This window comes from Anolis sagrei, chromosome Y (assembly GCF_037176765.1).
Source record: "Anolis sagrei isolate rAnoSag1 chromosome Y, rAnoSag1.mat, whole genome shotgun sequence".
NCBI lineage: Eukaryota > Metazoa > Chordata > Lepidosauria > Squamata > Dactyloidae > Anolis > Anolis sagrei.
This window is the reverse complement of record NC_090035.1, coordinates 84,609,401-84,621,365: the sequence shown is the minus strand read 5'-3', so window position 1 is coordinate 84,621,365 and position 11,965 is coordinate 84,609,401. Positions and strand designations below refer to the sequence as shown.

The 11,965-nt window shown below is 56.8% G+C and overlaps 1 protein-coding gene across 1 annotated transcript in view; it reads right to left on the bottom strand.

Annotated features, from left to right (window-relative positions):
* Positions 1-394: 394 nt before the first annotated feature.
* LOC132783380 (cell adhesion molecule 4-like) overlaps positions 395-11,965 on the bottom strand; it is a 29,578-nt gene continuing 18,007 nt past the window's right edge. The window contains exons 2-9 of the mRNA XM_067461968.1: positions 5,963-6,109; positions 5,437-5,589; positions 5,133-5,267; positions 4,801-4,962; positions 4,548-4,638; positions 4,272-4,444; positions 1,619-1,747; positions 395-1,504 (exon numbers count right to left, since the gene is read on the bottom strand). Of these exons, the coding sequence (XP_067318069.1) occupies positions 1,395-1,504; positions 1,619-1,747; positions 4,272-4,444; positions 4,548-4,638; positions 4,801-4,962; positions 5,133-5,267; positions 5,437-5,589; positions 5,963-6,109 (1,100 nt within the window). The 3' untranslated portion in view covers positions 395-1,394. The remainder of the gene's footprint in view (positions 1,505-1,618; positions 1,748-4,271; positions 4,445-4,547; positions 4,639-4,800; positions 4,963-5,132; positions 5,268-5,436; positions 5,590-5,962; positions 6,110-11,965) is intronic.

The following is an 11,965-nucleotide window of genomic DNA, read 5'->3' as shown; positions in this document are numbered from 1 at the left end:
AACTCACATATGTCAAGAGCGCCTCAAGAGTGCCCCTGGGCACAATCAACTCTACTGCAAATCCTTACTTTGTGTAATAGGTTGCTGAGGCTCCCCCCGGACTGCTAGGGCTGTTGTGAGCCAAGGGGGTGCTCCTCAAGTGGTGGTCGAGGGGCATTTACAGAAGCGCCTTTGCACCCCTGGCAAAAAAAAGTGTACTGCGACTGCTTACTATGCATAATGGATGAGCCGCCCCTGAATGGAGGGGAGCCCCCCCCGAGGAAGAGCACAAGCCCCCCCCCCCCAAGGCGGCCTGATCTGTGGGGCAGAGGATGGAGAAAGTGCCCCCCTTCTGCAGCCCCCCCCCCATATGCACACGCACACACACTCCGCAAGGACCCCGCAACGACTGGTGTTAAAAGAATTAATCGGGGGATTTATTGAAGTATCAAAGGTGGTTAAAAGGCAGACATAGATATTTACATATATATTAACTTCTGGGCGAGGGGGGGAACAGTCTTGGGCCGCGGAGGAAGGAGCCCCCACTCTTCCCCACCCCCGGTTATATATTAATTATTATATTTCTCCATTCTTTTTTTCTTTTTCTTTTTTGTAAATCTCCCCTTCCGAGACAAAGACGATACAAAATAAAAACTGCGAGCGCCAGAGACGGACACGGAACCACCGAGCGGCCGATCCTTCTTTTCCCGGGCGAAGGGCAAAGGCGGGCACTGGCCAGCACAAGGGGGGAGGGGGAGGGGCACCAAGGAGGGTCCAGTGGCCCCGCTGCCCCCCCCAAGAAGAGGGGGAGGGCCCCACGCAAAGGAAAGGACGACAGACAGAGACGGACAGACACCCCTCCCGCCCCCTCCCCCCAACTATCATGGCTTTGAAGGAAAACAAATCAAAACAAGGCTCTGGCCTGCCCCTTAAGGCCCCCCAGCAGGCACACTCATACTCGCACTCACGCTCACTGGGGAGGGGGCCCTCCCCAGCCTCAGCCTCTGAAGACCTGGCCCACCAGCAAATGGGGTGAAACCCCCTCCCCCACCACAACTTGGAGACTCAGTGCTAACATGGGGGGGCACAGTGGCTCCCACAAGCTCCCCCCCCGCGCGATCTGCCCCCCATAGCCCTACCTCTCCCCCACCCCTCCAAAGGGCAAGGGTCCCCCTGGGGGGGGGAGGGGGCAGGGGGGGACCTCTCAGCTGGGGGTGGGCTCCAGTCCTCCCTTTCAAAAAAAAAGCCCAAAGTCCTGCCACCCCCCCCCCCAGGACACACCTCTGAGTGGCGGCTGCTGCTACTTTCAGTCCTCCTTTTGGCCCTCCCCTCCCCTCCCTCCAGTGGCTCCTCTCCTGCGACCCCCCCCCCAACATTCCACGGCAGCCCCCCCACTCCCACCCCCTCCCTGCGGCTCAGATGAAGAACTCCTCCTTGCGCTTGTGCCCATCGCCTCCGTTGAGGAAGGCCTCCCGGGCCTCGCCGTGTTCGTCCAGGCCGCTGGCCTCGTGCGTCAGGTAGGAGCCTGCAAAGCCAGGTGAGAAGAGGGGAGGGGAGGGGAGGAGGAAACGCTGAGGCGCAGGGAGAGAGAGGGGCGCACCCCCACCCCCCACTCTGGCCCCACAGCGCTGCAACTGACCTTTCTGCCGGATGGAGCACCAGACCATGACGATCAGGACGCAGATGACCAGGAAGACCAGCAGGGCCAGGATGCCGCCCACAATGGCGTAGGGCACCGAGGTCTGGGCCGCCACAATGGCCCCGGGGTCTGCAGTCGGGGGGGGGGAGGGGGAGGAGAGGACAGGGGAGTTCGGAGCTGGCCGGTGTTTATTTATTTATTTATTTATTTAAAAGTTTTGTATACCGGCCTTCTCACCTCTCTTGAGGGACTCAGACTGGTTTCCAACCATAATATCACATACTAATAATAAAACATCCTAATACATATTACAGTAAAACATTAAAACAGCAATTACAATCAATAACTACAATGGTCAGTTGTCACACTAAAATCGTTGCTCATCACCCTCCATCCATATCTCAGGGTGTTGGCTCACTCGTCTCCATAACCACGTCTTTACCTGTTTCCTGAATGTCAGGATAGACAGGGCGGTTCTCATCTCCAGTGGGCAAGAGTTCCAGAGTCGTGGGGCCACCACCGAGAAGGCCCTGTCCCTCGTCCCCACCAGACGCGCTTGCGAGGCCGGTGGGACCGAGAGCAGGGCCCCCCCGGAAGATCTTAATAGCCTTGATGGTTCATAGGGGAGAATACGTTCGGAGAGGTAAACAGGGCCAGAGTCGCTTAAGGCTTTATACTTTGAATTGTGCTCGGAAGCTGATTGGCAGTCAGTGGGGCTGGTGTAACAGCGGAGTGGTGTGCTCCCTTCCGTCTCTTAGCACCCGTTAGTAGTCTGGCTGCCGAGTGTTGGACTAGCTGCAGCTTCCGGGCAGTCTTCAAAGGCAGCCCCACGTAGAGAGCGTTGCAGTAGTCTAAGCGGGATGTAACCAAAGCGTGGACCACCGTGGCCAAGTCAGACTTCCCAAGATACGGACGCAGCTGGCGCACAAGTTTTAATTGTGCAAAAGCTCCCTTGACCACCGCCGAAACCTGGGGCTCCAGGCTCAGTGATGAATCTAGAACTCCCAGGCTGCGAACCTGCGTCTTCAGGGGGAGTGTGACCCCGTCGAGCACAGGCGAGCACAGGCTGTAACCCTATGCCCTGTTCGGCCTTTCGACTGACCAGTAGGACCTCTGTCTTGTCTGGATTTAGTTTCAATCTGTTGTCCCTCATCCAGACCGTCACAGCGGCCAAGCACCGGTTCATGACCTGAACAGCCTCCTTAGTGGCAGGTGGGAAGGAGTGACAGAGTTGGACATCATCTGCGTACAGGTGACATCGCACCCCGAAACTCCGGATGATCTCTCCCAACGGCTTCATGTATATGTTAAACAACATAGGGGACAGTATTGAGCCCTGCGGGACTCCACAGTGCAATGGCCGAGGAGTCGAGCAGGAGTCCCCTAGTGACACCTTCTGGGAGCGACCCTCGAGGAAGGACCGGAGCCACTGCAAGGCAGTACCCCCAAGACCCATTCCCGCGAAGCGTCCCAGAAGGATACCGTGGTTGACGGTATCGAAGGCCGCTGAGAGGTCGAGCAGCACCAACAGGGACACACTCCCCCTGTCGAGCTCCCTGCGCAGATCATCCACTAAGGCGACCAAGGCTGTCTCGGTACCATGTCCCAGCCTAAAGCCAGACTGCGCCAGATCTAGATAATCCGTGTCTACCAGGAACTCCTGGAGTTGCGAGGCCACCACACATTCCAGGACTTTGCCCAAATAGGGGAGATTGGAAACTGGCCGATAGTTGACGAATTGAGTGGGGTCCAGTGATGGTTTTTTCAACAGCGGTTTGATCACAGCTTGTTTTAAGCTCGCTGGAATCTTGCCTTCCCGAAGGGAGGCATTAACCACCACCTTCACCCACTCTGCCAAACCCCCTCTGGCTTCTTTCACCAGCCAGGAAGGGCAGGGGTCTAGGATGCATGTGGTAGGCCTCGCCTCTCCCAGAACCCTGATGACCTCGTCGAGTTGAACAGATTGAAACGAATCCAACAAAACTGGACAAGCAGATGCTTGAGTTACATCCTCAGAGACTGCAGTTAATGTGGTGTCAAAGCCCACGCGGATCAAAGCGACTTTGTCCGCAAAGTAATGAGCAAATGCTTCACAGCGCGCTGTTGAGTCGTCAGGGGACCCACTCAAGGTGGGATTCAACAACCCTCTGACTACTCAGAACAGCTCTGCCGGACGGTTCCTTGCAGACGCAATATTGGCCGAGTAGAAAGCATTTTGCGCGGCCTTTATTGCCGCGCCATACGCCCTTAGATAAAGGCGTAGACGTGTTCGGTTTGGCTCGCTGGGCTCTTTCCTCCACACGCTCTCTAGCCACCTCTTTGTTCGCTTTAGCTCCACCAGCTCCTCGTTGAACCAAGGGGCCGGTTTCTCTCGGCGACTTAAGAGGGGGCGCTCTGGAGCAATCGTGTCTATTGCCCTAGTAAGCTCCCTATTCCAGTGAGCGACCAGGGCATCGACAGAATCACCATCCAAGGCAACGGAAACATCCCCAAGAGCCATCAGGAATCCTTCTGTGTTGCAGGTGTTGCAGGAACAGGGCCACTCCCCACCACCATCACCAAGAGTCCATGGGAGACCCAAGCACACAGGGGCCCCATACAAGCCCCTTCCTCGTCCTCCCTGCCTCGCCCCCCCCCCCGGGGCAGCGCTTACCATAGACCACCAGAACATACTGGTCGGAGGAGCGGCCGTGCTTATTTGACACCTGGCAGGAGTAGGTCCCGTTGTCCAGCAGGCTGAGGCTGGGGATGGTCAGGATCTCGCCCTCGACCATAGCTCGTTCCGGTAGGGAGTCGTTGGCCCGGCTCCACTTGATGTCTGTGGGGCTGGGGGAGGTGATGAAGGGGGGGGGGTCAGGTGCTGCCTCTTCCACATCTCCCTCCGGCCCCAACCCCCTCCCCACGCCCCCTCCCCTCCCCAGGTGCTCACAGTGGGTTGCCGTTGACGGCGCATGTCAGGATGAGGGTGTCCCCTTCCCGCATCACGCCGGGCGGAGGGTGGATCCGTGCCGTGGGCGAGTCTGGGAAAGACAGGCAGGCAGGGCAGGGCCCCAATGAAGCCACAACGTATGCCGGCTCCCCTTTCCTGTCTGTAACTATTGGTGAGGCTTAGGTACATAAGGGACGCTACAGGAGACCCCCCCCCCGGCCCATTCCCTTCGGCTGCCGCCCTGGTCACTTACAGTGGACGTCCAGCACGTACTGGGTCTGCTTCCGCTGCCCGCGGAGGGCCGGGTGGGTGGCCTCGCAGGTCACGATGCTGCTGTGGTCCTTGCGCTCCACCCGGAAGCGCACCACGTTGGTGACGCTGAAGACCTTCCCGCTCTCCTGCCGGCTGCTCATCCCTGGGGGGGGGGAGTGCACAGTGGGGGGAACCGTGAGGCCCCCATCCCCACCCCCCTCCAAGGGCGTGCTGAGGTGGCAGGTGAGGCCAAATGGTGATCCCAGGGCAACTCCTGTGGGAAGAGCCACTGCCCCCCAGCTGCCCCCCCCCACCCCCAAACCCCAGAGGCACCTTTCAGCTCTCTCCGTTCCCGGAACCAGCGCAGGGTGGCGGCCGGCCGTGACCGGGGGACGGTGCAGGTGAGCTCCACCTCCCCGCCTTCCACTGCCTGCTCCTTCACCTCCACCAAGGGGTTCTCAGGGGGCACTGTGGGGGGGGGGGAGAGGGAGAGACAGAAGGAAGGGGTCACGGGGAGACCCAACCACACAACACAGCCAATGCAGCCCCAGTGCCAGGATCCAGCACGGCCTCCCTGTCCCCAGCATGTGCATGAGTGCTGCATGTTTCTGGGGGTGGGGGTGGAGTGGGCACCCACCCAGCACTGTGAGGATTGCAATCTGGTGGTGGGTGTCCTCTGTGTAGAGCTGGCAGAAGTAGCCCCCCTCGTCCTCCAACCGGGCGTTGGAGAGCACGATCCGCACTTGGCTCTGGGTGAACTCCACCAGCTGGAAGCGCTCATCCTTCAGGGCTGCAAGGAAACACATGGATGGATGGAAGGAAGGAAGGGTTACCCCCCCCCCCGCCCCATAGTCACAGGAGGGTCATGGGTGGGGGCAAGGCCTTTCCCAGTTGGACTCCTCAGGGGGTCAAGGATCTTGGGTCAACTGGTGAGCCGTTTGCAGGTTCAAGAGGGAACGGAGTCTTTCTGCTCAGCCCTACAGGTTGTGAGGAGGAGGAGGATGGTTGGCGTTACTTCATCCTCAGAACAGCCCTGCAATTCAGGCCAGGCTGAGAGAGGGGTCACTCCCTTCCAGGGGGACTCACGGCTCAGGTCCAGGTGGGCAGTAGGATGACCATCGGGGCATTTCCCGAGGGCCTCCCTCCCCTGCCTGCTTGCTTACCCCGCGTGCCGTTGAAGAAGAGCGTCTGCCGGGAGGGATTCTGGATCACCACAATGGAGCCGTCGTACTGGTGGAGCCTGCAGTTGATCTCGGCCTGGCCGCCCTCTGCCACCGTCACATTCTCCGCTTGGACCTCCTGGGCTCTGGCTGGAGAAAGGTAGAAAAGTGGAGCGGTCACCAGGTGGAAAGGAGCGGGGCAGCGGAGGGTCACCAGGGGGAAAAGAGCGGGGCAGCGGAGGGGTCACCAGGGGGAAAGGAGCGGGGCAGCAGAGAGGTCACCAGGAGGAAAGGAACAGGGCAGTGGAGATGTCACAAGGAAGAAAGGAGCGAGGCAGGGGTCACCAGGACGAAAGGAGCGGGGCAGGGGTCACCAGGACAGAAGGAGCGAGGCAGGGGTCACCAGGACAAAAGGAGCGGGGCAGGGGTCACCAGGACAGAAGGAGCGGGGCAGCGGAGAGGTCACCAGGAGGAAAGGAACGGGGCAGGGGTCACCAGGATGAAAGGAGAGGAGCAGTGGAGAGGTCACCAGGAGGAAAGGGGCGGGGCAGCGGAGGGGTCAGCAGGAAGAAAGAAGTGGGCCAGGGGTCACCAGGAGGAAAGGAGTGGGGCAGTGGAGGTCACTGGGAGGAAAGGAACGGGGCAGTGGAGGGGTCACCAGGAAGAATGGAGCGGGGCAGGGGTCACCAGGAGGAAAGTAATGGGGCAGCGGAAGAGTCACCGGGAGGAAAGGAGTGAGGAGGCGGAGGGGTCACGGAGTCACCGCAGTCCCTCAGGTGGAAGGGTCATGGATCCAGGCCAGCATGATGAAAGGAGGGGGGGGGGTAGACAAGCCAAAAGCACAGACTGGGAAACCCTGCTGCTCAGTCCACCCAGCCCATGAGCCCTTCTGCCTGACCCCGAGGTCCACTGCCCCACGACTCTGTCAGTCCGGGGGGGGGGAGAGGGGGAGGAGGCCCATTCAAGCAACCTTGACCCTTTCTTTCCAGGAGACAGGTCTTGCAGTGCTGGGCCGGCCAACCTCAACCAAGCAGCCATGCGCCTGTGGCCCAAAGGCCGGAGAGTGGGGCAAGACGCCTTCCCCGCCCGGCTTCTCCCTGCGCCTCGCCTGCCCCAGAGGCGCCTCAGAGTGACCAGGAAGAAGGGGGCCAACGTGAGTGCAGCTCCTTCTCCTCACAGGGGCAGAGACAAAAGACCGGGAAGAAGGTACCCGCACACATACATGACCAGACATAGGTACACAGAAGGCGCTATCCCACAGGCCAGCAGCAGGCGCATCAGCCCCCTCCTCTCTCCCTCCCTCCCTTCCTCACCCTCCCCTCTCAGGTGGGGCCACCGGCCTTCTGCACCCCACATCCATCCTAAACCCAGCTTCATGCTCCCCAAGCTGCGCACCACGGTCATCCTCCTCCTCCTCCTCCAGGGCTATATGCAATCCAGGATGTGTTGCCTTCAAGGGGGAAGGGGGGGGGGTTGTGTGGGTTTCCACTGGAAGGAATTTTGTCCTGGTCAAAAGAGGCAGTGGAGGGGCCCTTCCCCAAAGAGAGCTCCCCTGTCATGTAAGGGCCCCTCAGGTGTCCTGCGTGGCTGAGTGGGCGGGGGGGGGGGGGCAGGACAGACAGGGATCCCCGACTGCCTGGACACGGTTGCTGGCAGGCCTCCTCCAAGTGCAGCAGCCAGTGACCCTGCGCACTTCTTGCAGCCTTGGGAAAGGCACCTTTTATCTCCAGGAAGAAAAGTGCCATTACTGCTCAAGAAGGGAGCTTTGAGATGGTTGAACAGAAGCTCTCCGAAGCTCTAGGTGCTCTAACTGCCTATTACAGGGAAAACCAGCTGATCCCTAATCCATCCAAAACACAGACATGCGCCTTTCACCTCAAGAACACACAAGCTCTGAGGATTACCTGGGAAGGAATTCCACGGGAGCCTTGCAGCGCACCCAAATCCCTGGGAGGAGTCACTCTGGACCGTGCTCTGACCTACAAGAAGCACTTCCTGAACATCAAGCAAAAAGTGGGTGCTAGAAACAATATCAGACGAAAGCTGACTGGCACAACCTGGGGATCACAACCAGACACAGTGAAGACATCTGCCCTTGCGCTGTGCTATTCTGCTGCTGAGTACGCATGCCCAGTGTGGAACACATCTCACCACGCTAAAACAGTGGATGTGGCTCTTCATGAGACATGGAGTGTCTGCGCCCTACACCACTGGAGAAACTACACTGCTTAGCCGGTATTGCTCCACCCGACATCCGCCGGGAAGTAGCAGCCAATAGTGAAAGGACCAAAGCAGAGACATCCCCAGCCCATCCCCTGATTGGGCATCAGCCAGCACGTCAACGACTTAAATCAAGAAATAGTTTTCTAAGATCTACAGAGACACTCGCTGGAACACCTCAGCAAGCGAGAGTCCAAAAGTGGCAGGCCCAAACTGGGAAGTAGCAGCCAATAGTGAAAGGACCAAGGCAGAGACATCTCCAGCTCATCCCCCGTTTGTGTATCAGCCAGCACGTCAACGACTTAAATCAATACATAGTTTTCTTAGATCTACAGAGACACTCGCTGGAACACCCCAGCAAGCGAGAGTCCAAAAGTGGCAGGCCCAAACCCAGCACCTCAATCCGTGGGTGATACCAGATGAGAGACTCCCCCCTGGGCACACAGAAGAAGACTGGGCGACTTGGATGGCACTGAACAGACTGCACTCTGGCCCCACGAGATGCAGAGCCAACCTCAAGAAATGGGGCCACAAAGTGGAATAATCCACGACATGCAAGTGTGGAGAAGAGCAAAGCACTGACCACCTGCTGCAATGCAACCTGAGCCCTGCCACATGATGCACAAGGGAGGACCTTCTTAGAGTAACACCAGAGGCACTCCAAGGGGACAGAGACTGGTCAAAGGACATTTAATCAACTACCAAACTCACAAATGATGTATTTTGTCTGTTTGTTTGTTTGTTTATTCTTCTTGCGGCCACACCAAAGGCACTCCAAGTGGCCAGAGACTGGTCAAAGGACATTTAACCAACTACCAAGTTTGCAAAATCTGTGTGTGTATTTTTTTTTCTTTTTAATCTGTGTGTTTGTTTTGTTCTATTAGAATTGTAATACAATGGTATGGTTGCTGATGACACGATAAATAAATTCTCCAGGAAGGGCAGCCACCTCCCCCTCCCCAAAATACATCCCATGGCAGCAGGAAAGCAGAGCGGCTCCAGTGAAGGATCAGCCCCCCTCGCGCAGCCCTGAACAAAAGAGGAGCCCAGGCAGAAAGGGAATAGGGTGCCTCGATAGGGTCCCTGGGGGGCTCCTGGACTCCAAAGGGGACAAGGGGGGGAGGCACCCCCTCCAACCTTTGGGCCCATCTATCTCTGCTGGAAGGTTTGCAAGCCTTAGCCTGGAAAGGAGGTCCCGGGGCAGAGAAGGCGAGGTCGAGAGGGGTGGGCGCGGGGAGGCCTTTGCAAAAAGAGGCCATGCAAAGGGCCCTTGGTTTGGACTGAGGGGCCGCTTCTCCTGAGGGCCCCTTTCCCGGAGCTGCTGGGAAATTAATTATTTATTTATTCAAAATTTTTCTATACCGATCTTCTCACCTCCAAGAGGGACTCAGATCCGGTTCACAACATGTGTTCATATACAAAAATACAAACCACACAATGCATCATCATTACACAATTAAAAACATATTACAATACAACATCGTCATCATCACAGTCACATAGCCACGTCGTCAAAGCATTCCTGGTCATAAGTCACAGTTATTCGTTCTCCTTCCATGTGGACCAAAGTTGACTCAGTTGTCAAAGGCCGCCTTCCATAGCCAAGTCTTTGTTAGCTTCCTGAACGTCAGGAGGGAGGGAGCCGTTCTAATCTCCTGTGGGAGGGAGTTCCAAAGCCGGGGAGCCACCATAGAGAAGGCCTTGTCCCTCGTCCCCACCAACCGCGATTGTGACAGTGGTGGGATCGAGAGCAGCCCCCCCCCCCACGTGGAAGATCTTAAAGACCTTGATGGTTCGTAGGGGAGAATCTGTTCGGACAGGTAAACAGGACCGGAGTCGTTTAGGGCTTTGTAGGTCAAAACCAGCACTTTGAATTGTGCTCGGAAGCTGACTGGCAGCCAGTGGAGCTGGCGTAACAGCGGAGTGAGTGGTGTGCTCCCTGGACCCAGCACCCGTTAGTAGTCTGGCTGCTGAGCGCTGGACTAGCTGCAGCTTCCAGGCAGTCTTCAGAGGTTGTATTTTTGAATTGTGGTGCCCAGAATTGGACACAAAGCGTGGACCACCGTGGCCAAGTCAGACTTTCCAACGTACAGGCGCAGGCTCCCCTGACTCCTGAAAGCCTCCCTTCTGGGCGGCAGTGGGGACACGCACAGAGAGGGGCACCAGGGCCCCAACAGAGGAGGGGGCCTGGCTGGGGCCCCAACCGGGGCAAAGGAGCCCTCCTGTGAGGAAAAACACAAAGGATCGATGTGGACACCCCAAAGGAAACTAAAAGAGAGGGAGGGGTGAAAAAGTGGGGAGCCCCCAGACTATGCCCTCCCTGCCAAGAGCCCAATCACCTTGCCTTCCCCCCCCCCCCAATAATTGCTAGGCTCAGCCTTGGCTCCAGATTGGAGATGGGGGTGGGCGCTCCTCCTGGGTGCCCCTCCCTCTCTCCCTTGGGCTGGTCTTGTGTCTTTGGGGCATGCAGAGCAGGGGAGCCTTTGCACAATTAAAACTTGTGCGCCAGCTGCGCCCGTACCTTGGGAAGTCTGACTTGGCTACGGTGGTCCACGCTCTGGTTGCATCCTGTATAGACTACTGCAACGCACTCTACATGGGGTTGCCTTTGAAGACGGCCTGGAAGCTTCAAATGGTCCAATGATCAGCAGCCAGGATGCTAACAGGAGCAGCACTCATGGAGCACACAACTCCCCTGTTGAATCAGCTCCACTGGCTGCCAGTCTGCTTCCGGGCTCAATTCAAAGTGCTGGCTTTAGCCTATGAAGCCCTAAACGGTTCCGGCCCAGTCTATCTATCTGAACGCATCTCTCCCTACGAACCCCCCAGGAACCTAAGATCGTCTGGGGAGACCCTGCTCTCGATCCCGCTTGCTTTGCAGGCACGTCTGGCGGGGATGAGAGACGGGGCCTTCTCTGTGGTGGCCCCCCGGCTGTGGAACTCCCTCCCCAGGGATAGTAGATCAGCCCCCTCCCTCCTGACTTTCCGAAAAAGAGTAAAAACTTGGCTCTTTGAGCAAGCATTCGGAACCCCGGAGTAAACAGACAAACTAGAGTTGGAAATTGACCCAGGAACGGCCAAGACAATGTAAATGGATCAAGATTTGAACAGAGGACATCGTTTCTTTTTAAATTGTTTATTTTGCACTGTCGTTTATGTTTAATTGCACTGAATGTTTTTGCTTTATCAATGTATGTATTTTGTTTCAGCATCGAATTGTGCCGACTGCGTATACCGCTCTGAGTTGCCTTTGGGCTGAAATGGGCGGGACAGAAATAATGCAAATAAATAAGTAAATAAATCCTGGCCCTTTGGCTCTGGGCAAGGAGAGCCCCCGCCATAATAATAATAATAATAATAATACTTTATTTATACCCCGCCACCATCTCCCCAAGGGGACTTGGAGCGGCTTACATGAGGCCAAGCCCGACAACACATCAATAAAACAGAAAAGCAATAAACAAAAAACAATATAATTTCAACAGAAAGGAGGAAACCATGAAAATGAACAAAATCTGGCTACCAGTATTAAAAAAACTCAAAAATCACAACAGCACAACAACAGAGAGGAAACAAACAAGGACATCTAATCACCTCTCAACAAAAGATTGCCCCAGGCACTGCCAGGCCATCAAATGCTCATCAAGGTGGTCAGTTGAAACATTCCCGCCTAGCTCCAGCAGACAAGAGTCCCTTTGTCCCACCCTGGTCATAATTCCACAGATATATAAACCCTTTTTCCTAGTTCCAGCAGACCTCACTACCTCTGAGGATGCTTGCCAGAGA